The following is a 24,082-nucleotide window of genomic DNA, read 5'->3' as shown; positions in this document are numbered from 1 at the left end:
GCACTTTGTCCAACACAGAGCCTTCTAGCAGTAACACAGTTAGGGAAGCATGAGACAGGCTGGCATACCAACAGGACGATGAGAAATTTTGTAGACCTGGGGAGGATACAGATTAAGACAAGGGCTGGAGACACCTCACAGGGCTTTAAGTGTTATACCATTGTACTCGGGCTCTGCCCCTTGGGACCACTGAAGGGTTTCCTGTGGGTTTGACTAAGGAGTGGCCTGCTTGGTTTTTGTCTGTCAATTTGACATTTATGTCTAGGTTTACCTAGACAAATCTGGGCAAGAGACTCAGCTGGGGAATTGCCTCCATCAGATGGTCCTGTGGGCATGTCTGTGGGGCATTTCGTGATTAATGACTGATGCGGGTGGTGCCACCCCCAGGGCAAGTGGTCCTGGGTTGCATTAGCAAGTGGGCAATGGAAATTGAGCCAGGAAGCAGTGTTCTTCTGTGGTTCCTTTTTCAGTTTCTGCCTCTAGGTTTCTGCTTCTGCTCCTGCCTTGACTCCTCTCTAGGTGGACTATATGATCAGAACATATAAGCCATGATATTTATCATAGCAACAGAAAAGGAAGCCAAGACAGTAGGCTTCTGATGGATCACTGGCTCCTGTGTAATGTGATGGGAATGTTTGTTGAGGTCTTACTCTCATTGATAAAATCATGTTAAAACAGGGGTTGGGAGATGGGTCTGGAGAGATGGCTCAGAGGTTAAGAGCACTGACTGTTCTTCCAGAGGTCGTGAGTTCAATTCCCAACCACATGGTGGCTCACAACCATCTGTAATGAGATCTGGCGCCCTCTTCTGTATACATAATAAATCAAAAACAAAAAAACAAAAACAAACAAAAAACAGGGGTTGGGGATTTAGCTCAGTGGTAGAGTGCTTGCCTAGCAAGCCCAAGGCCCTGGGTTCGGTTCTCAGCTCAAAAAAAGAATCATGTTAAAACAGACACAGAAGGAAGCTTGGGGACTTTGGAGAGAAAAGCAATGGGAGAGAAGCTGACAATCTCGACCACTGCTGGGAGGTGGGAGCCGAAGAGCAGACAGTTATGGCTTTTGTTAGGCAAGGAGGCTGGCAAGCAGCCGAGGCAAGGCGGGGTGTCTTCAGAGAAACAGTGAGGAAGTCCAGAGCCTCAGAGAAAGCATGCTTAGGCTTTTGGCCAGTATCTGAAAACGAGATACAAAAGGAGTCACACTTTCTGAGTTACAACTCAAACAGGCAGGCTGGGCAGACATGGCCACAGGACATCTGAGGGGGAAAGTCCTCAACGGAGTCTCCTTTCTCAGATTTATCTAGGTAAACCTAGACACAAATGTCAAATTGACAAGATCCACCAGCAACTGCTGTGAGAGAAGCTTCTTGGAGGGTGCAAGGGCATTACCCCGTTAAGGAAATAATTATCCCTCCCACCTCCTTAGCTTGTCTTCATGTGAACCGGCTTTCCTGAGGGGCGGTCGGTCTCCTAGCCAGCTGATTGACAGGTCCAATGAGATCAGCTTTCTGAAAGTCCCACTTATTGATTCATTCATTATGTGTATGTGTTGGGAGGCACATGTACACACATGGACAGCAGAGGACAAGTTTGGGGAGTCAATTATCTTCCACTATGTGGGTCCCCAGAATTGAACTCAAATCCTCAGGCTTGACAGCAAGTGCCTTTACCTGCTAAATAACGAAAACTTTATGAGTTCCCCCTCTTTTTCACACGCGTGCGCGCGCACGCGCGAACACACACACACACACACACACACACACACACACACACACACACACTGTGCTGTGGTATGTGATTTCCTGGTTGCTGATCCGCAGCGCCTTTTTTTTTTTAAAGTGTGGGGAACCAAGTAACCCCTATCTCTTCTCTGGCGGGTGCTGATGGTTCACCAACACAGCCAGTTTACTGGACCGGACCACGTCCTTGCAGTGAGCACTGGTAGAACTTGACTCTCTCCCCTCCATTCTCCAGCCCTGCCTTCCAACTCCATCCACAGGCCCCAAGAATCACGTCTTCGCAGGAGTTGCATTCCTGGGCAATGTGACCGAGGACGACAGTCCTCCGCGGTAAGCCGGGAATAGGTTAGGGCTCCGCAGAACCCCAACCCACGTGCTCCGAGCTCCCTCAACAGGCGCCGCCTTCCGGCCCAGCGAAAACTACATTTCCCAGGGTGCATAGAGGCGGGTCCTTGCTTTAGGCAGGGGCCCCTGGCGGCGCGCCGTTCTGTCGCCTGTTCGGGGGCGCGCGGGCTGGCACGAGGACAGGGCCAAAGACCCGGAATGAGTTTCCGCGTAGTTCCGCTGGGCCGTGCCTGGATGTGCTTGGCCGTGCCGGGCCAGGACAGGCGTGGGTGGAGGCCTGAGTTAGTGGTACTGGGGTCAGGCGCTCAGGACAGCCCGAATCTTACAGAGGTCCCCGCCCCGTCCCGGCCGGGCCGGCCCGTCTGTCAGTCACTGGGGCGGAGGCAGCGACCATAGCGGGGCCAGAGCCGTGAGAGGCGAACAGATCGCGGGCCAGGCCAACGGAGGGACCTAGCTCAGCCCCTCAACTCCACCGACTCTGCCCCAGACTCGCGAAACTGCAACCCGGCTCTTCCTTGGACGCCTCTGTATCCCGCGAAGGGCTGGCTCTCTCCCGGGTGATCTCCCAGCCCCTTGACCTCACAGCATCTAGGAGCTCACCCAGACTGGGGTGTTGTGGGTTCAGGCCGTTGACCCTGGGACCCCTCACAGGCCAGGGCCTCGGTTTCCCCTGTAGGCCTCCCTCCCCTATGACTTCTGATTCAAGGGAGAGACCGTGACCTCCCATTAGGACCCTTGCCTGGGAGCGCCTCACTGACGCCTCCCTTTGGGAGCCGCGTCAGTGGGTTCCCTCCGAAGAGCACATCTTTTGACCTCTGCAAGCCCCCCACAACCCAAACGAAGTGGGGAGGCCTCGGCAGCCATGCCCGCCCTGGGCATCCCCTCATCCCACCGCTTCCTGGGTACTCAAGCCGGGGTCTAGCAGGGGGCCGACAGCCAAAGGGCTGGGGCAAGAGACAGATCAGGGCCCACCTCCCTGCCAGGCAGGGAGCAAAGATGGAGCGGCGGGAGGAGCAGCTGGGGGCTGCAGGGGCTGGAGCAGCACCAGCCTTGGACTTCACTGTGGAGAACGTGGAGAAGGTACGAGGGCCTCGGGGTGGGCACACCAGTGACAGAGCAGAAGTTCTGGGGACTGATACTAATGCCAGAGCTCAGGCCTGGGCTCAGTGCCCGCTGGGATGGTGCCCCTAGAGCACCTGGTATTTACCGTCTCTCGGCAGGCTTGGACAGCAGCGTTGCAGTGCCTAATGGGCTATTTTTGGCTTTCTGTAGACACAGTCCCCTTTCGGACAGATACTCTAGGGTCTTAGGTTGTTCCCTTCAGGGTGCTGATAGCTTAGACCTACAGCCAGATTGGCTCCTGTCCAGCTCTAGGAGAAAGGCAGGAGCAGTGCTGGAGGAAACCAGGAACTCACAATACCTGCCACTCAGCCACCCCCCACCTCCACCTTAGAAACCACACTGATGCTGACCCATCCTGGACCTGACTCACTTTGCTCAGTCAAAGGCTCACAAAAATATTTGGAACTAAAACCATCTGGGTTATGTTTTCATTCATCTTCAGAAAAGGGTCTTTTACTTATTGGATGGAAGTCAAGCTCGGCCAGGGCAGGCAGGAGTGTGTCTGGCTCTCTTGCTTTGTGCTGGATCCAAGGGGCTTGGCTCTGCTGGCAACTTACCAGGCCCTTCCTTCCTTACCTGCCCACATGGCTTTCTGCCATGGCCTTCTCCCAGACTCCTCCATTGCCCAGGCCCTCCTTTTTGATTCTGGGCTTCTCCCCTCAGCCTGGAATGCAGGAATGCATCCCTTCCCCCATACCTCTAGGGATGAACAGAGAGCTAAGGATACCTAGCTGGAAAGCAAGGGGCACTTGTAGAAACTCATTTGTTATTCTTGAGCCCCGTTGGCCCCAACAACTGTTGAGCATGCGTCACTTCTGTTCTGTTTTGTGTCCCCCTCTTGCATCCCTGATAGCTGAACAAGGGACATAACTGGCTTTAGGGGGGGGGGGGGTTGTATAGATACGGTTAATCCTAATTGGATGGAGTCCATTTAGGGAACCTGGCCCTTGGGGCTGGGCAGTGTTGGCATGGCGGCACATGGTTCCATATGCTACCAGGGAGATGAGCCATTGTTTTCTTACTGCATGAAGTCTCATTGGAGTTGGGGCCCTGGGGGTTCTGCTCCTGACACCTCCTGGGTAGGCACTTGCTTGGACTGCTTCTGGCCAAGGCTTCTCTGCATCATCTGATTGGAGGCTTACACGTGTTCTGTGAAGATGTTCTCGCCCTCCCTTCCAGTGTATCTCTATTCCAGGGCTACCTGGCCTGAAGCAGTCCTTCTCAGATTCCACACTGGCTTTAGTGCCAGCCTCCGGAGTGACCTCGGGATTTGCTCCTGGGGAGCAAATGGAATTTGCTTGTTGGAGTCCATGGGAGCAGCTGTATCTGAAAGGGCCAGGCCCCCTCAGGCTGTTCTGTGCTTGTCTCAAGCTTACATTTATCCCCATGGAGTCGTTCCTTCCTCCTAGGCCTTGCCCTCACATCCCTCCCTGTGGGAAGAGCCCAGCCCCCACTCTTTCTGCTTTCCCATGGAGAACCCCTCTCAGAACCCATTTGTACTATAAGAAGAGGATATGATAGAGCATGGGCAAGATTCAGGGCTCTCAAGAGGTTCAGCCGAACCCTGAGCTCTCCCTTCCTGCTCACGCCCCTCTCCCCCCAAGTCAGGGAGAGGCAGCATCTTGCAGAAAGAAGCAAGTCACACCCTCTGCGCTGGGCTCTGGCAGGATCCAGAGTAGCCAGCCCCTGCTCAGTCCTGTGCTGTCCTGCAGGCGCTGCACCAGCTCTACTACGACCCCAATATTGAGAACAAGAACCTGGCTCAGAAGTGGCTGATGCAGGCCCAGGTCTCTCCACAGGCCTGGCATTTCAGCTGGCAGCTCCTACAGCCGGACAAGGTGCCCGAGATTCAGTACTTTGGGGCCAGTGCCCTGCACATCAAGATCTCTCGCTACTGGAGCGACATCCCCACTGACCAGTATGAAAGCCTAAAGGCACAGCTCTTCACCCAGATCACCCGCTTCGCCAGTGGCTCCAAAATTGTGCTGACTCGGCTCTGTGTGGCACTAGCCTCACTGGCTCTCAGCATGATGCCTGACGCTTGGCCATGCGCTGTAGCAGATATGGTTCGGCTCTTCCAGGCTGAGGACTCTCCGGTAGATGGCCAGGGCCGTTGTCTGGCCCTGCTTGAGCTGCTGACGGTACTGCCAGAGGAGTTCCAGACCAGCCGCTTGCCCCAGTACCGCAAAGGTCTGGTGCGGGCCAGCCTGGCTGTGGAGTGTGGGGTTGTCTTTCCACTGCTGGAGCAACTGCTACAACAGCCCAGCTCGCCCAGCTGTGTACGGCAGAAGGCGCTCAAGTGCTTCTCCAGCTGGGTGCAGCTGGAAGTACCCCTGCAGGACTGTGAGGCGCTCATTCAGGCTGCCTTCGCTGCTCTGCAGGACTCAGAGCTCTTTGACAGCAGCGTGGAGGCCATTGTCAATGCCATCTCCCAGCCCGATGCCCAAAGGTGAGTGTGTCTCCAGCTTCCCGGAGAGGGACAGCCCCATCCATCCAGTGAACATAAATGGACTGTTCTGTCACACTCTTTTTCCTCTACTGGAGACAAGAACAAGGATGCCAATGAGACACAGTCCCTGTCCTCATGGTTGAGAAAGCGAGGCAGACATTAAGCAACTAATTATCTGGTAGACAGTTAAAATATTTGCTTCCTCTCTTTCCCTCAGCCAGTCTCTAAGTCCTGGCTCTTCTGCTCCCGACCATATTGCAGATGCATCATTTTCAGTTTCTGCTGCCTCCCTAGCCCCAGCTGTCAGTCCCAGATTTTAGCAGAGCTTTCTTACCAATCTCCTGCTCTTTCTCTCTTGTGCCCTTCATCATCCCAACAGTCTGAGTGAGCTCCTGAAAATGAGGATCTAAGCTTTCCTTTCTGACCAGTGGCTTTCTCTGTGTTTAAAGTTCAGAATCCAGTCTAACTCATAAAGATGCCTGCAGTGAGGCACACACCCGCTTATCTCGTGCCACTCTGCTGACTGTCTATGCTTCTAGACTGTTCCTTTCTGCTCCATCCAGCCCCTGAACAGGAGGCACATTACCTCTGCTGACACTTAGATGTCATCTCGCTTCCATAGAGAGGTTCCAAGGGTTCTTCAGAGCAAGCCTGGTCCTCCTGCTGTATTCCTTTCGAGCTCTTAGTGAGGTTCCTGGTTTTCCTTCTTAGCCTGTAATGGAAGATCCCTTTATAAATCAGTGTGCATCTCCCCCTGAGTCCTCAACTGCAAGGACATTTTACTTTATCTCACTCTGCCTGGGAAATGGAGTATCCACCAGTTTTTGAATGGCTTAAAAAAAAATGGGAGGTGCCTGATGGGGGTTGGTGTCGGAGGTAGAGGAGATTGGGAGAGGAGAAGGCATGCTTCTAGCTTCTGGAACCACAACAGGTATAAAGCCCAGAGTGGACAGTACCGCAGCACTTTCAAAGACCAGAAAGAAGGTAAAGGCAGGGAAGTGTGCGTTTGTCAAACAGCCGACAGGGACTTGCTGGGTTGGGCTCTGTGCTGAGCACTTGGAGCACACAGGTGAAGGCTTTAACTCACATCAGCTGCTCACAGTCTGGTGAGTACATGGGGCCACAAATACTATCAGCTACCATTCAGTAGTAATGGAGAGAGCAGAGCCTCTAGGAACCCAGTGGAGGCACCTAACTCAGGCTGGGGTGGGTGAAAGCCTGCCCAGAGGAAATGATAGCCAAGCTGTACTTGGAAAGTTAGTCAGGTGTAGTTGGTGGATTTGGGGAGACGATCCCAGACAGATGAAAACACCCACACAAGGTGAAAAAAACGGGAAGGAGTTAGTGGTGCCTTGTAAATCATTAGATATGATTAGATAGCAGGATTTAAAGGCCAGACTTGTAGGAGGACCAGGTTCAAATAATGTAGGACCTTGTTAGCCAAGCTTGAGTTTTGTTTTGTTTTGTTTTTCACCTTGGGACTGGTATAAAGTTACTAAAAGATTTTCTACAGAGAAAATGATCTATTGAGATTCTTTTGGGTGTAAGTTGGGCCGGAAAGAACAAGACTTGAAAACCTGACCCTGACATTCAGAGATAGCATTTTGGAAATCCTGGATAGACATGGAGGGGAACACCATGGAACGCTGTGTGGAGGAGTGCCTCACACCACGACCTTCGGCGATAGTCATGTCTGAGTGTGGACTTCAGGATTCGCTCACTAAATGTGAGACCTTGGGGAGACCACTTCTAAGCAAAAATGGAGGCAATCATACAAAACATAAGGAGTAATTGTAATGCTAGAACAGTATGACGTGCACAGGGCCAGCCCTTGGTATTCAGTAACGAATATTTCAATCCCTGGAGTGATGGCAGCTCTTTTGTGGCTTTTACTCAGGGTGGGAGATCAGAAGCACCTGTTAGTACATATATGCTATGCATGTGCCATGTGCTTTAAATTAGGGACTCTGTGTATGATGGTTTTGTCCTACCATTTATGATTAAGTTCAAAACCTTATTTTTTTCTTTTCTGGAAGCTGAGGACTGAACCCAGGGCTTTCTAACACTGAGCTAAATCCCCAACCCAGTAACCTTATTTTTTAAGAGAGAAACAGCTACTGTTAAACTATTTGCTTTTAGAATTGGTGGTAAGAAGTAGAAACTGTTACAAGCGGTGAGCTAGAGCTCCCACACAAGTACACATGCACACACATAGGTAATGTGGTTAATCACTGTTCTTTGAAACTTTAAAGGCTGTGGCTGTAACAAGTCTCAGTAGTAGAGTGCTTGCTGAACATGCATAAGCCCCTAGGTTCAATCCCATTACTAAAGATTAAAAAGTGTTGGTCAGGGTTGAGGATTTAGCTCAGTGGTAGAGCACTCGCCTAGCAAGTGCAAGGCCTGGGTTCGATCCTCAGCTCAAAAGAAAAAAAAAAAACAAGTGTTAGTTCAAAACATTTTTTGGTGTGAGGGTTAAATAAAAGAACATGAGATGTTTAGTGTGGTTCCCATGGACTCCATAATATCCTAGTATTTGCTAATATTTGCTGTTATCTTTGCAGGGACAGTCAGTAAGATGGGTCCCTAGAATAATGTGGATACCAAGTCTCAAGTCAGAGCTCTTGAGACAGCAGGAGGCTCAAGTGCTGGGTGGGCTTAGGTAGTGGCTAAGGAGAATTATCAGGGCAAGTACCAGGGTGATGTGGGGTATCCTTGGATATGGATACATCCAGGTTCACCCACCCACTCTGTCTCAAGGGCTTTAGCAAGTAATTGATGCCCCTTCTCTTCTGAACGAATGAGCAAGCAAGGGGCCAGTGAGGTAACCCATAGCCTCCTGGGCGCCCATTGGTTGCAGCCCCTTGGTTGCTTAGCAACTCTTCCCATTTTCTCAGCTCTGCTCCCAGAGCTCTAATTGTAGGTCTGGGCTGAGCGCAGTGTGAGCGGCAGCCAAGACATCCCCAACAGCTCTGTTCCAGCTGCAGGAGCTGACCATCTTGAGCCAGGCCTCTTGAATGCACCCTTAACCATGGTCCTAAAGACACCCTCTCAGCCTTCCCATAGCAAGTCTAGAAACCTCTGAGGCTGCAGGCTCGTTCTCCAGCATGTGTGGTAGGAAACCTACACAGGCAATTTCCCTATGGGTGGGCTACAACAAGCCAGGAGTTGGCACTGGGGATCTGCTCTGTCCAGGCTGGTTTGCTATATTTAGGTTAAAAAAGTCACCTTCAGTGACTGATTCCTAGGTGTCCTGATAATAGCCTTCCCTCCAGCCCAGAGTCCTCTTTTTTTCTGTTCCTCTGCACTTGGTCCTGCTTCCTGGCTCTCTCCTTTGAATTTTTCCCCTGAAATACATTTTGTGTGTTTGCTTTTCGAGACAGGCTTTCTCCAAGTAATAGCCCTCACTGTCCTGGAACTCACTCTGTAGATCAGGCTGGCCTTGAACTCAGAGACCCACCTGCCTCTGCCTCCTGAATGTTGGGACTAAAGGTGTGCATCACCACGCCCAACTTTTGAAATACACTTTTAATACTGGAATAACTGCTCATAGGGAACTGGGGGTAGGGGGAGAGAACTGGATAGGATGTTGGGGCTCCCATCATAAGGACTGGAGATTTACACCCAGATCTGCACAGTCCTTTGCAGGAAAGGGAAGCAGACCTGTAGCAGTGTAAGACTGTTTCAGTCTGATCTGAGCTGTTTGACCTTGAGCAGTACTCGGAGCCTTCTAGGCTGTGTTGTCCTTGAATCCTATTCCAGGCTAAAATAAAACATGCTAAGAGCCTTCACTACCTACCCTCTGTCTGCATGAATGCAGGAGGTAGGGGATACTTCGGAAGACAGCAGAGATGCTATGGAGATAGCCTCCATCTCAGCTGCTGGGGAGCTTCTGGGTCATAGCCTTGGCCCTGCCCCTGACTCTTTGTGTTAGAGCCTGGCCTGAAGGTACCCATTGTCTGATGGTGCAGCCTGTGTCAGGATCCTGAGACTGAAGCTATCCCAGCTGTCTCCAGGCGATACCTCTTGGGGCTGTCTCTGAACTGGGGGTATCCTGGGATGGAAAGCTTTTGCTAGCAGACTCTAGAATGGGGGTGTGGAGAAGGATGTCAACATTCCTGGTCTGGCTGCCACTTTATGTCCTTTCATCTTCTCACTGAGGTCCAGATGATGTTGCCTAGTAACTTGCTTAGGGCAAATCCAGGTAACATGGACCTTCAGTCCCCTTTCCTGCCAACATAAATTGCTACAGTGACACTGATTGACATCTGAGAGGTCCCAAGCATCTGACCTTCTCTTAGAATACAGTTCCTCTGTTTCGTCCTATCCCCACAGCGTGGAGGTTGTTACCGTTGTCCCCACCCCCTTTGCGTCCTGGCTTTCCCTGCCTGTCCTGTACTTCAGGACTCTGGCCTGGACGTTCCATTTCTCTTCCTCCATCCTTTCCTCCTGGTCAGCTCTTACTGACTCCTGTACTTCAGTTACTAGCCGGAGACTCCCAAATCTGGCTTGTTCTGACCTCTCGGAGTTTTATGTCCTTCTAAACTTCTATTGTACATCTTCACCTCTCGTTAAGGTGTCGTTTCTTCTCTGTGTCTCAGTGACTCCATGCTGTACTTACGTGGAGAGTTGTCTTTTGTAATCAGCCAGTCATCACATACTGTCCACTTTACCTGTCAGCTCTAAGTTCATCTTGCTGCCACCAGACACAGGACTTGGGACTTGGTGGCAGCCAGTGGGAACTGATGCCCTTATGACCTTCCAAAGTCTTCTTTAATGGTGTTCCTGACATGACCACCCTTGTCCAGTGTCTCCTGACACGGGACTACGTTCCTTTCTGGGGCCACAATAACAAAGTACCACAAATGTATGGCTTTGAATAACAGAACGCCCTGACAGTTGTGGAGGCTGGAAGTCGGAAAGCCAGGTGTCAGCAGGACTCTGCTTCCTCTGAAACCTGTAGAAGACTTCTTCCCAGCTGCGTCCTGCCTGGTGGTTGGCTGGCAACTTGGCATTCCTTGGCTTGTAGCTGCAAGCTCCAGTGCTTACCTTTCTCTTCACTTGGCATCGTCCCATGACATCTCTGCCATCACATGGCTGTCTTGTAAGGACAGAGTCATACTGGATTAGGAGCACATTTCTAGTATGGTTTTTTTGTTTTTGTTTTTGTTTTTGTTTTTGTTTTTATCTACAACGATGCTTTTTCCAAGCAGGGCCGTGTTTTCAGGTCCTGGGGGATAGGGTACCATCACTGTCTGTAGTGTACATGCACAACAGCCTCGGTGTTCCTAAGGAGCCGAGCACCTTGTGTTTTGACACTGGACCTCTCACTGGCTGGAGCTTACCAACTGGCAGGACTGGCAGGCCAGCAAGCCTCTAGAATCCTCCTGTAGAGACAGAGGTCTCCTCAGTACTGGCGTCACAAGTACACCCAGCTTTTTCGGCACAGGTTGTAGGGATCAAATTCATGTTTTCATGATTGTATGACATGAATTATCTCCCCAGTCCTTCAACATATCTTGTTAGGAGACGTATACTTCAACCCATAACAATCTGCCCTCTGGGCCTCCAAAGTTCATGTCACTCTCACGCAGAAATGCCTTCTCTTCATCCGAGTTCCCTCCAAGCATTAACCCATCCCAGCATCAGCTTCCAGTCCTGCTGGAGGAAGTACTTCAACCTGTAGCTTGGACTTTCTTGTGCTTCCTGCCCAGAGCTCTCCCAAAGATCTCTGACCCAGTGTTCTCAGCATGAGCAGCATCAAAGCAGCCTTGGCCTCTTTTTAATAGGAAGGCTTTGGTGGAAGGCAGGGAAATTGTGCCTTTCTCTCAAAGCTGGTGGGTTGGGGTTGGGCAGACAGCTCTGATGGGTCACCTTACCTCATGCCTCTAGGTATGTGAACACACTCCTGAAACTCATTCCGCTGGTTCTGGGACTGCAGGAACAATTGCGACAGGCAGTTCAGAATGGGGACATGGAGACCTCCCACGGCATCTGTCGCATTGCTGTGGCCCTGGGCGAGAATCACTCTCGGTAGGGAGTGGGGCAGCTGCTGGTGGGGTGGCAGGGCCCATTAAAGGTTAAAGTCATGGACCCTCACTGGAGAGGTACATTGAGCTAACTCTTCCCCGACCCCAGGGCCTTGCTAGATCAAGTAGAGCACTGGCAGAGCTTCCTGGCACTCGTCAACATGATCATGTTCTGCACGGGCATCCCTGGCCATTATCCTGTCAATGAGACCACCAGCTCCCTCACTCTCACCTTCTGGTACACACTACAGGTATGTCTGTGTGACCCTCGGTTGGACTGGGCCTTCAGGAAGGTGGATCATGCTTCTGTAGTTGCTGGTGAGGTGGCTAACTGTCTTCTCTGGCTCTCTCAGGATGACATTCTGTCCTTTGAGGCAGAGAAGCAGGCCGTGTACCAGCAGGTGTACCGGCCAGTCTACTTCCAGCTGGTGGATGTGCTTCTGCATAAGGCCCAGTTCCCTTCTGATGAGGAATACGGATTCTGGTCCTCAGATGAGAAGGAGCAGTTCCGGATTTACAGGTGATGGTAGCAGATCAAACCTCGCTCTGAACAGTCCTAAGTAATGAAGTAAGGGAAGAGGCAATCAGCCAGGCTTACTGCCTTCTGGGACTCCTTTCTCTAGCCTTTAGGCAATTTTTCCATGTTATGAAGGGCCATGGGTAGGTTCCTGGCTTACATTAAAGATCCAAGCACTGGGCTGGAGAGATGGCTCAGCCTGAGTTCAATTCCCAGCAACCACATGGTGGCTCCCAACCATCTGTATTGAGATCTGGCGCCCTCTTCTGGAATGCAGGCAGAACACTACACTGTATACATAATAAATAATTTTTTTTTTTTTTTTTTTTTTGCCAGACCTGAGGACCAGGGCCTTGTGCTTGCTAGGCAAGCGCTCTACCACTGAGCTAAATCCCCAAACCCCAATAAATCTTTAAAAAAAAAAAAAAAAAAAAAGATCCAAGCACTATAAAAGGCCTTCATCTGCTTTTCAGGGTGGACATCTCAGACACGCTCATGTATGTCTATGAGATGCTGGGAGCTGAGCTGCTTAGCAACCTCTATGACAAGCTGGGCCGTTTGCTCACCAGCTCAGAGGAACCCTACTCCTGGCAGGTACCTCCCAAACCTGATTCCCTGTGCCCTCCCTAACTTGTTACACCCTCCTCCTAAGTCAAGCCAGTGGCACCCTCTTTCCCCAGCACACAGAGGCCCTGCTCTATGGCTTCCAATCCATCGCGGAGACCATCGATGTCAACTATTCTGATGTGGTGCCCGGGCTCATTGGCCTCATCCCACGGATCAGCATCAGCAACGTGCAGCTGGCAGATACTGTCATGTTCACCATTGGTGAGACCTGGCATACATCCATGACCACATTCTTAGAGCTCCAGCACCCATCCCTAAGCATGACTGAGAGAGATACATCTCCTCCCAACATAGTCAACATTGCAGCCAACTAATTGTCCTGGCAAGTCTTTCCTGCAGTGCACTGAGCTGCATCTCAGTGATGCTCATTTGCTTCCAGTCAGTGGAGCAGCAGTGCTGGGCCTCTGTTGAGTAATCCCTTTCTGCTTTTAGGCCATGAGGCTCATGTTTGAGCACCAATGCCTTTATTCCCGCATTGTCCTCCGCGCACTCTGGATGTACCAAGGCTGTAACTTAACCATTCCTAAAGCCTTGCCTGCCTCAGAGAGCCTTTTCTTTGCCTTTTTGTCCAGGAGCTCTGTCTGAATGGTTGGCTGACCACCCTGTCATGATCAACAGTGTCCTGCCCCTTGTGCTGCATGCCCTAGGCAATCCTGAACTGTCTGTCTCTTCCGTGTCTACCCTCAAAAAGATCTGCCGGGAGTGCAAATATGACCTGCCCCCCTATGCTGCCAACATTGTAGCTGTCTCCCAGGTATGTGGTGCCCCAGGTGGGGCTGGGCCTCAGAGTGCCCCGCTCCATGCTGATGTGTTATTCTCCACCCCCAGGATGTGCTGATGAAGCAGGTACATAAGGTATGGTTCAAGCTTTCTAGAGGCCTCCTTGGACTTTTGGTGGGGAATTGCTTACCCCTAAATCCCACCTTCTACCTTCTCCTCCCTACTGACCCCTTGTTCTCTGTTCTTATGACCCTCCCCAAGAGGCCCCTTCTCCTTTCTGCTCATGAGCAGATGTGGTCAGGACGGACCGTCCCTGTTTTCTGCCCCACAGACAAGCCAGTGCATGTGGCTAATGCAGGCATTGGGCTTCCTGCTGTCGGCCCTGCAGGTGGAGGAGATCCTGAAGAACCTGCACTCACTCATCTCCCCCTACGTCCAACAACTGGAGAAGCTGGCAGAAGAGACAGTGAGTGAGCTCCGGGGACCTGGGGCAGCACCGGCACTCGGCCTTCTCTGTGGGCATAGGGTGGGGATGTTGGGATTGGCACTCAGGTCCGCTATTGAGTGATCTGGCCTCTAGGCTGGGGCTCAGAGAGCTGGAGCTAGATTTGATTCTTCCCATAGCCTAATCCCTCCAACAAGCTGGCCATTGTCCACATCCTGGGGCTTCTTTCCAACCTCTTCACCACACTGGATGTCAGTCATCATGAGGACGATCACGAAGGCCCTGAGCTCCGGAAGCTGCCAGTGCCACAGGGACCCAACCCAGTAGGTGACGTTGTCTTTGCCACTCATTCCTCCTTTCCTTGTGGGAATGGATGTCACTCTCCAACCCTGTAGATAATGTGGGCGGTGCTTCCTGACCCCACAGAGGTCATGCATTTGGTCTTTTCACCCTCTACTCTATAGGTGGCCATGTCATGGCATCACTTATCCTGTAGATGTTTTCCTTGTCCTCAGCCCGGTTGGGATGATGTCATTGAGATTAATTTGCCCCTACCTGTAAGGGACACTGACATTATCCTTTGGTCCCATTGAGCTGTCCTATGAGCTCATGCTGAACCCCGTCTCTTTAGGGCCTCCTGCTTGAGCTCACTGTCCCCTGCAGACACTGGAGCTGCCCCCCATTAGAGGAGATGCACAGAAAAAGACTGTTAAAGGGCAGAGTGCTGAGCACTGGGATCACATGGACGTGGGTTTGGGGTGACCTCTTTGCTTTTTGTTTTTGTTTTGAGACAAGGTCTTGCTAAATATAGCCCTGGTGGCCTGGAACTTGCTATGTAAAAAAGACCAGCCTTGAGTCAGAGATCCTCCTGCCTCTGCCTCCCAAAGAGTGCTGGCATCAAAGACAGTTGTAATTGGACGGTTTTGTTTTTGTGGTGCCAGAGATTGAACATAGGGCTCTGGACATGCTAGGCAAGCACTCCGTGCCACCAAGCTACATCGCCAGCCCTTGAGGTGACCTCTTACAAGCTGTCTGATCTAGGACAAGCCTCAGCTTCCCTCTCATAGCTGTGGGCCAACAGGATCTGCATCTGCCCATTGCCGGGCCACTGGAGCAGAGGGGACTTGAGTGAGAGGTTGGCAGACTGGGAAGTTCTAGACAAATACCAGGGACTGCTTTGGTCATCGATACTGCGTGCCCTAGAATTTCTGGGAAAAAAGAAGCCAGGGAGACCCTGACCTCTGCTCAGCTCCACACCTCAGCTTCAGTTACCATTTGGGCTCCAGGCCAAGCCCGGGCCACCATCATCCCGCAGAGCCCCGCTTCTCCTGTGGTAGTCATCCCCTGCCTTCCCTATCTCCCAGGACCTCAGCCTGCTCTCTGCTCTGCCATAAGCTGCCCGTATCTACGCATCCCTTGGGGCTCCCTGCCCCACGCCTGCTTGGGTGAGACAGCATCTCTTCCTCCTCAGGGGCTAGCCCATTGCTTTCATTTTTCTGAGCAGAAATAAACAGAGAGTGAGTTCTGTTTTGTTGTGTTGTGTTTGCAAACCTATCTCAATCTTATCAAGAGCTTAGGACATCTCTGCTTTGCAGTTCTGAGTCTTCCTCTAAAATGACCTGCAATCCAAAATATTCTCTTTCATTGCTGGGGGGTAAGCTCACCATTTCTTGCCCCCCCCCCCCCCCCCCCCCCCCCCCCCCCGTCCTATGTGCCACTTCCTCAGTGTGCGGTGGAGGGTGATGGGTTGAGCCCTTTGCCTCCTGCCAGGTCCTCAGGTGGGCAGCAGAGGAGGTACCTCACTCCTCTCCATGTCTCTAGGTGGTGGTGGTGCTGCAGCAAGTCTTCCAGCTCATCCAGAAGGTGCTGAGCAAGTGGCTGAACGATGCCCAGGTGGTCGAGGTGAGACCTGACCCGCTCTGCTGCTGGGCTGGTTTTGGCCTGAAGTGCCAGAGTAAAGGACTTGATGCCTTGCTGCTGCTTGTAGCGGACAAGGAGGGAAGGCTGTGACACAAGAGCAGATGTCATTTAGGAAGGCGCCCCCATCCCTGCCACCACCCCAGAACCGCAGAAGCGCTTGGTGAAACAATAGTGACTGCAGGGCCAAGTAGCTGGTGTCCGTTGGAGTTCCAGAGACCTGGCCTTGCAGCCTCGGAGTTGGGGTTCCCGTTGCTCTTACTGTCCCTTGAGAGGGAATGGTGGCAGCGTGAGTAATGGGAGCTAAGTGACAAAGTTTGAGCCCGTTCTCTCTGGAGAGCCTTCTGCCCCTTCTTTTCAGGCTGAGGAGTAGATTGTTTACCTTGCTTGGTTTGTAGGGTTTGGCTGGACTTCTGGGTAAGAGTCCTTTCTTGGGCCTCATCCCATGACCTGCGGACGGGTCTCTCTGCTTTTTTCCTCAGGCGGTGTGTGCCATCTTTGAGAAGTCTGTTAAGACATTGCTGGATGACTTTGCCCCCATGGTGCCACAGCTCTGTGAGATGCTGGGTCGGATGTACAGCACCATCCCCCAGGCCTCTGCTCTTGACCTCACTCGGCAGGTGGGTCTTCTGGTTTGGGCAGTCGGTGCTCTGGATGTCACCCTAGTTAGAGATCTGACCCTGGGTCGGGGGTGGGGCGGGGTGTCAGATAGCTGCCATGGCTGGGGTCCCCACCTGTGTTCCAGGGATGTTGATCTGTCCTGGTGAGGCGGACCTCAGCTGACCAGCATTCCCTGCTTTGTTATAGCTGGTCCACATCTTTGCTCATGAGCCTGCCCACTTTCCCCCAATAGAGGCCCTCTTCCTGCTGGTCACTTCCGTCACACTCACTCTCTTCCAGCAAGGTAAGTGCCGGTCAGGGGCTCTGCTGCCGCCGCTGCTCTGCCTCTGCTTCCTCCACGGGGAGCCAACTCTACCCACGCTACCCACTCTGTTCTCGATCCCCTGGTCGCACGTGGGACTTGATGGGATGGACACTTGGGGGATGAAGCACAGCACAGTTGTTACCTACAAGTAGTTGATTCTGTAGGTTTGAAGTGAATAATGGTGAATGGTGTCTTTTACAGCCTGCCTGTGCTCCAGGCCAGTCTGGATACTGGGGGAAGCTGGGCTCAGACTCTGAGGGGCTTGGGACACTAGTCTGGCTCATTGCCTTTGGAATATAGTGAGAAGTCAGAGAAGCATAGGCATCGATACCAGGTAGACCTAGAGTCTAAACTCATCACCACCAAACTAGTTGTGTGACCTTGGGCAAGTCCTTTACCTTTGCTGAGCCTTGTTTCCATATCATTTCAGGCATTCGAGTTCCCGGGTCCTGGCTTGGGCTTTTGTATATGAAGTACTCAGGAGTGCTGATTCCTTTTCCCGTGTCAAAGTTTAGTCCTTTCTGAGCCCAAAGTCCCTTTGGGGATGGTCCCAGCCCCTCTTTCTGTGGCCTTCTCTGCCTGAGAGAGTTGAAAACTGGCCTTCAGGTTTCCTGTCTAACTCAGGCTCTAACCTGGGATAGAAGCAATACTGATCCTCGGCCCTCTAAGCCTAGCCTGGATTTGAGCTTTAAGGCCAACTAGAGGTCTCAGCTGGAGCCCAGAGTGCTCCCATCTCATATTGTTAATGTCTGGTCCTCTGTGGACCATGGAGCAGATCCAGAGTGGGAAGAAACCTGGCGGGACTGTCCTCAATTCCATGCCTTCCACTACTTGTACCCTTTTCTGGATGAGTCCCATTGATCCTAGGTCTGTTCCATCCCTCAGTGGGTCTACTCCTCCTCACCTTTCATGAGCTATATCTCAGTTTAGGCTCAGCCTCACCTGAATTAACTCCATAAACTCCTATGTGCACCCCTGCCCCTGTCTCCAATCTATCCAACATACAGCAGTCATACTGTACTTCACAAAATAGTAATATGATTGATCACATTTCCTCTCTGGCCTAAAACCCTTCACATCTACCCACTGCCCTCAGGTTATTATCACTTACCCATATGACCAAGCTCTGGTGTGTCCCTGATGTCCTCTCATGAAGGGAGCAATCCAGCCACACACCCGTGCCGTGCCTTGCTCCTCCAATTGAACAGTGCTATGCCTATGACTGGGTGAGCTCCCACTCTGTCATGCCTTCGTTAGGAGGCATGCATTACTCCTCAGACAAGTGACTCTGAGGCAGAACTGGGTACTTGGAGCTGTGTGCTACAAGTGTACCATGCTTGCATTGCCAATGAAGCACAGACCACAAAATGAATAGCCTCCAACTGTCTGTCTCTCTTCGTAGACTGAACCTCCAGGTTCAGGATTGCCTCTCCTCTGCTACATTCCCTGTGTCCAGAACGAGGCCGGTCTGAATGTAGGCGGGTTCCTTGCCCCAGAACCTTTCTTCCACACCATCTGACCCAAGCAGGAAGGGAACCGCACACTGAACACACTCTTCTATAGTGGGACCCAGGCATACGGTACATTGGACCTTTCCAGGACCTGAGTAGCGCAGATTTCAGAGATGAGAGGACCAGCCTTAGGTAGTGGCTCCTAGTAGCCTGCAGAAGGAAGCGAGGGAGAGGTTATGTGTTATAGGTGGGGGACAACATCTGTGGCTTACACAAGATCACACAGCTACTCAGTGGTCTCAGGCAGGTGTCTTTGTCTGCATCCTCCTGAGAGCAGGGAAGTGCAGGCAGGAACTGCAGGTGCATGCCTGTCAAAGTTGAGACAGGGATGGCCAGCATCACTAGTTGTCGGGGTTGTTGGTTGTCTTGTGGGGCAGGATGGTCCCTATACATGTTTTGTTGTCCCAGTTCAGGCTTCCTCAGGCTCTGCCTTCCCGGTGGGTCATGGGGTGACACAGTGACTGGCCCCCCTTTTCTGGGTGTGTCCAGACACTGGGAGCTGTCCTCAGCCCTGAGTTGGGTTGTTCCTAAGTCTGTGCCCCATGTTGAGCAAAGTCATGGCCTTAAAATGTAGTTTATTCCCCTGGCCCTACCAGTGACCTATCTTCCAGCCTCATAGCACCCAGGGCCCTGTCCTACCCAGATAAGAGTTCTTTAGTTTGAGCAAACTGAGCAAAATCCTTCCCTTGGCCAGACTGAGGGCTCTAAGGCCATCAGACTTACGCAAGCAAGCTCTCACGCCCTGGACTTCCCAGGGCCTTCAACCAAGCCTCAGAATGAGGTGCCATGGACCAACCCACAGGCAGCTCTGCCCTCCACTTAGATGGCTGTGATGAAGAAGTAATGCCAAGAAGTAGTGTAGGGCTCCCCGACAGTCAGAACCACGAGCTTCTTCAGCTCTGTGGAATCTAGAACTATTGGAGCACCAAGAGATCGCTGGGGGACTGGCCTGAGGTGGACTGGGGAGTCAGTGGAAGGCCCCGGGGAGCTGGGCAGGCCCGTCCTTCACTTTGCCGTCTCTTTCTGTTGGGCTTCTCCCAGTTCATGGTTTTGTATGTTTTGTTTCTTTATCTTGCTTCCTGCTGCTCATGTGCCCCCACGCTGTCTCCTGCAGACTCTCAGTCCCACATAACTATATGAGGTTGAGTTGCTGTTTGTATAATTTTTTCTTAAGTTCCATCTTTATTATATTTTAGGGCCCAGGGATCATCCTGATATTGTTGATTCATTTATGCAACTCCTGGCACAGGTGTGTTTTAGTTTTATTCATTCACGTTCTGTTCTCTCTCTTTCTCTTTCTCTTATGTTGAAATTCAATTTAAGCCTATTTTTAGCTTTCTGTTGACAAATTTTTTTTTTCTGTTCAGTTGAATAGAGTTTCTTCATCTGTTTCCGTGGAAGTTGACAACCCAACATCCCCCTTTTAGTGCCCCTTTGCCTCCCCTAGCTCAGTCACCTACAAAGACCAGAGAGAAGCTGGTCCTGAAGGGAGGGGCTGGGAGGGGAGGGGGTGGTGACTGTCCCCAACAGTTCCTGTGTGCCTGGCTTACACAGAACCATCGAGGATAGGGCTGCAGTCGAAAGGCCTGGGCTTCACTGTCCCCGTGCTCCCGCCGGGGACTGCCTGCCTTAGTGCTCCTAGGAGGTAGGCTGGGAGCAGGCCCAAGGAGCAGAGCTTACGGTGAATGTGCACTGTTCGATGCAGAGTCCATCTGGTGGAGAGATTGGGGGGCTGCTGGGCAGTGGGGTGCAGGCTCCACTGTGAGCTCTCAGCAGAATGTGTTCGCGTCTGGGGTGTGCTGAACTGTGTTGACCTCATTCTGTATGTTTGGAGTTTGGATTAGGAAGGGCACAGAAGTCACGTGCTGCAAGGAGGATGTACATTGTGCTGGACGTTGATAGAGACGTGAGGCCGATGTGACGTGTGCGGGAGGCAGCCTCTACATTGTATGCACGTGGATGTGTGATATGTTAGACATGGACACTGAACATGGTCACGAGGTGGTGGCGGTGTGGGGGTGTGTGTGTGGACTGGAGGGGTGACTTTTTAATGGAAATAAGAATGTGTTGTGTGAGTTGTTGGCATGCTTACATTGAATGAATATGGCAGATGTATGTCAGGCTATGGGCGATGGAGGTTAGTGTGATGGGTTCTGTTAGAGGATCCCTGTGGGTTGGAAGGGTTCTGTGAGTTGGAGTACACAGGGTATCTGTCTGCTTCCTCTTCCCATATTCACTGAGTTTGAGGTACTGCTGTGACTGGTGTAATATGAGCACACACAGTAGGTGTGGTTCTTGCTCTCCTGGAGTCGACAGTCTGGTGGGGAGATGTGGGAAAGGAGTGAGGAATAAGGGTATTCTGACCCTGGATGGGTGTGTGGGTATCTGTGAAGGTGTATCTTTGGCAAAGAGGCTGTTTGAGTGAATTTGTGGGTATGTTGGGATGCTGTATTGGGAGAGGGCTCTGAGTGTGTGGATGGTTTGGGATGTGTGGGCGTTAGATGTGTAACTGTATTGGGAGTATGATGTAAGTGCAGAATAGTGTATGTGAGGGTATGATAGAGGTGTGTAAGTAGGGCATTTCAAGTTGGGGTACATGAGGGGTGTTTGTACTTGAATAAACATGGGGGTACAAGGTACATGAGGGGTTGGAGGGTCTATGTGGTGTGCGCTGGGGGCATCACTGGAGAACAGCAGTATTTAAGGACTGCCGGAGCTGTGCCGAACGTCTTCTGTGATTCATGGATGTACCAACCATGTCTGGTAGCACTTGGGGCAGGCCATCTGCCCCATCCCTCCATCTGCTACCTCCATGGCAGCACTGGCTCCTAGGATGGGGATGGCTGAGCAGGCCCTGGGCAGAGTATCCTGGAGGAAAGGAGGGATGAAGGGTCCAGATGTTCTACTCCTCCTCTTCTTGAGGAGGAGCTAGGAGAATGAAAGCAATTTGATGTGGGGGGGAGTGGTGCTGGGCTGGGGCTTCATGTCCAACTGCTCTCTCTTCTTACCACCCTGCTCACAAACCCAAGGGGCCTCCACTCCCTGTGATTCAAAACACAGTCACTACTGGCTACCTGGACCCTTTGGGAGGGAAGAGGGGAAGCTATTTGCTTAGGGAGTGATTTGGGACCTAAATAATCTGCATTAATGGTCCCCACCCACAGCCTCTCTCAAACCTGTGCATTCAGGTATACCTACATGTATATTCAGCATCCCTGGGGCAGCTTCTTCTCACTTGATTGAACTCTGGGGTGATGTGGGTTCCCAGAGATGGCTGGGTGGCATCGTGTACCTGTGATGAGTGAAGTTAGGAGCTCGGGTGGCAGGTGAGTGGGGGGGATGGTCCTTGGAGCTGGCTGGGGCTGGGCTTACCAGCTCCACCTCCTGCAGGCTTTGAAGCGGAAGCCAGATTTGTTCCTGTGTGAGCGATTGGATGTCAAAGCTGTGTTCCAGTGTGGTAAGTGGGGCCAAGTGGAGAGGAGGCCTGGGGCTCCCTGGCATCACTAGGCCCCATCTGATTTACCTCCATCTCTCCCACAGCTGTTCTAGCCCTCAAGTTCCCTGAGGCACCTACTGTCAAGGCCTCCTGTGGCTTCTTTGTGAGTCCCATGCTGACCCCTGACCCCCGCCCCTCCCTGGACTCAGGGTGGAGGTGTAGTGTGCAGATCTTGTCCTCAGGGAGAGGTGGGAGGGAACTGGGGCTCACAGGCCTCTCATCTTCTGCAGACTGAGCTACTGCCTCGGTGTGGGGAAGTAGAGTCTGTGGGGAAAGTGGTACAGGAGGATGGTCGGATGCTGCTCACAGCAGTGCTGGAGGTGAGATGGAGCGGTAGGCTGGTGTGTGGGGAGGCCTTCACTGCTGAGGCAGCTGGTGTTGTTGCAGGGGCCTGGGTCTTTGGTTTCCTAAGCTCTCTGATTCTTTCCTGCGATGAAATGTCTGAACATTGTTGGGGTTGCTGTGAGGATCTGGCTCTCAAAAGACAGTTAGGCTACAGGCGTATCCCAGAGAGCCTCTGATACAGTTAGCCTCCTCGCTACAGAGGAGAAGACAGTACTGAGAACCCTCCTCCTCAGGCCATTGGAGGCCAGGCCTCCCGCAGCCTCATGGACTGCTTTGCCGACATCCTGTTCGCCCTGAACAAACACTGCTTTAGCCTCCTGAGCATGTGGATCAAGGAGGCCCTACAGCCACCTGGTTTCCCATCTGCCCGTCTCAGCCCTGAGCAGAAGGACACTTTCAGCCAGCAGATCCTTCGGTGAGCAGAGCTGGTATGGGCCTGAGCTTGGGTCTGGAGGTGATGGTGTTGGTAGACAGTGCTAATGTGCTCTCCCGTCCCTCCTCCAGTGAGCGAGTGAACAAGAGACGGGTGAAGGAGATGGTGAAGGAATTTACACTGCTCTGCCGGGGACTCCACGGCACAGACTACACAGCTGACTACTGAGGGACACCTGTGCCCCACTCACCCACTCTGACTCCTTCCTGTTCCCAAAGAATAAACCTGGACCCTCACCGCTGCCTCTGCTTCCTTTCTGCTTCCCCCGTTGCCTACTTGGATCCAGACCTGATGGGAGAATCGGAGGATGCTTGGACCCAGGCCCTGGTTAACAATAGTGGGGACACAGGCTGGGTGTAATGGTGCACACTTTTAATTCCAGCACTCGGGAAGCAAAGACTGGCTGATCTCTGCGAGTTTGAAACCAGCCCAGTCCACAGAGCGCGTTCCAGGACAGCCAGAGATAAATAATGAGACCTGTCTCAAAAAAAACAAAAACAACAACAACAACAACAACAAAAACCAAAAAGAGTGGTGGGGATACCTACCTCCCAGATCGGGGACACCTACCTCCCAGGATGGGGACACCTACCTCCCAGGGTGGGCATTTGTCTAAGCTGTTTAGCCTGGAACCAAATACTGCCCTTGCTCCTGGGGTGAGAGGCTACATCAGCATCAGCAACCCATACACACTCCTGTTAGATTCACACACACCTTTAATCAGCAATGCTGAGTACTAGGTCTCTGGTTCTACCCCAAAGTCTGACCCCATTCTCATGGCTACCCTAATCTGGAGAATGGGTGAGGGATGACTGTATGAAGGAAGTTGCATTTCTGATGAGAAAATATGGGCCTTCAGGAACCCTGTGGGGTATGGGAAGAAATGGAGATTTATTTCCAGATTTTATTTTAATTTACATTTATTTATGTTTATATTTGGGGAGGAGATATTTTATTGAGTACATTTTGAGAGGACAGAGCTGGGCCATGACTAGTGTACCACCTGCAGCCTGATAAGGTGTTTTAGAACACCTGGCCTTGCACAGGGTCAAGGGTGCTGCTGTACAAAGTAGCGTGGAGTTGGGAGGGGGGCTGCCTATCAGCCCTTACAGGGGAGTGTTACCTCCTGTTGCCTGGGAACCCAGCCCTGCCCTCTTAGGACGCTAATCAGGACCATGGACAGCGCCGGGTGGCTGGCCTCTTTCCCTCAGCCATAGTTCTGCCTGGCCTGCCTTTCTGGTGTCCCAGTCTTGTCAGTAAGATCTGAAGAGCAGAGCTGAGTTCTCCCCACTCCCATCTGTGACACCTACGTGCAGTTGATGGGGGAACTGCAGCTCACTCCTCTGTTCTTTTCCCAGCTTCTGTATTGATTCCCTCCTTTCCTCCAGTGTCTTCTGAGCCAGCTAGCATCTGTCTCTAAGGCTCCCATTTATCATCCTGCTCTTTCTCAGTCCCAGTTTTTAAGA

The 24,082-nt window shown here is 52.0% G+C and overlaps 1 protein-coding gene across 3 annotated transcripts; it reads left to right on the top strand.

Moving 5' to 3' along the window:
- Positions 1-2,287: 2,287 nt before the first annotated feature.
- Positions 2,288-22,857, top strand: Ipo13 (importin 13). Of its 3 annotated transcripts, none has more exons than XM_036177530.1 (20): positions 2,289-3,163; positions 4,918-5,654; positions 11,544-11,684; positions 11,790-11,931; positions 12,034-12,200; positions 12,671-12,791; positions 12,878-13,025; positions 13,397-13,578; positions 13,653-13,679; positions 13,876-14,010; positions 14,169-14,312; positions 15,811-15,891; positions 16,389-16,526; positions 16,714-16,810; positions 19,539-19,591; positions 21,733-21,799; positions 21,883-21,941; positions 22,069-22,158; positions 22,497-22,598; positions 22,688-22,749. In XM_036177530.1, exons 1-19 carry the CDS (start codon positions 3,080-3,082, stop codon positions 22,563-22,565), a joined length of 2,682 nt encoding a protein of 893 aa, XP_036033423.1. In that variant the 5' UTR covers positions 2,289-3,079; the 3' UTR covers positions 22,566-22,598; positions 22,688-22,749. The 3 variants fall into 3 exon arrangements, with proteins under 3 accessions (XP_036033424.1, XP_036033423.1, XP_036033422.1); XM_036177529.1 differs by having other exon boundaries at positions 2,290-3,163; positions 22,417-22,598; positions 22,688-22,857; XM_036177531.1 differs by lacking the exons at positions 19,539-19,591; positions 22,069-22,158; positions 22,497-22,598; positions 22,688-22,749 and having other exon boundaries at positions 2,288-3,163.
- Positions 22,858-24,082: the final 1,225 nt, after the last annotated feature.

Source organism: Onychomys torridus, chromosome 2, assembly GCF_903995425.1.
Source record: "Onychomys torridus chromosome 2, mOncTor1.1, whole genome shotgun sequence".
NCBI classification, from domain to species: Eukaryota; Metazoa; Chordata; class Mammalia; order Rodentia; family Cricetidae; genus Onychomys; species Onychomys torridus.
This window is presented reverse-complemented; position numbering and strand designations above follow the sequence as displayed.

What these genes read in the sequence shown, in the direction of transcription:
- Ipo13 (XM_036177529.1), top strand. Translation starts at nt 3,080, where the DNA reads ATGGAGCGGCGGGAGGAGCAGCTGGGGGCTGCAGGGGCTGGAGCAGCA. An exon ending in ACATTGTAGCTGTCTCCCAG is followed by an intron (nt 13,579 to 13,652) that starts GTATGTGGTGCC and finishes CTCCACCCCCAG; the next exon opens with GATGTGCTGATGAAGCAGGT. An exon ending in TGCCACAGGGACCCAACCCA is followed by an intron (nt 14,313 to 15,810) that starts GTAGGTGACGTT and finishes CCATGTCTCTAG; the next exon opens with GTGGTGGTGGTGCTGCAGCA.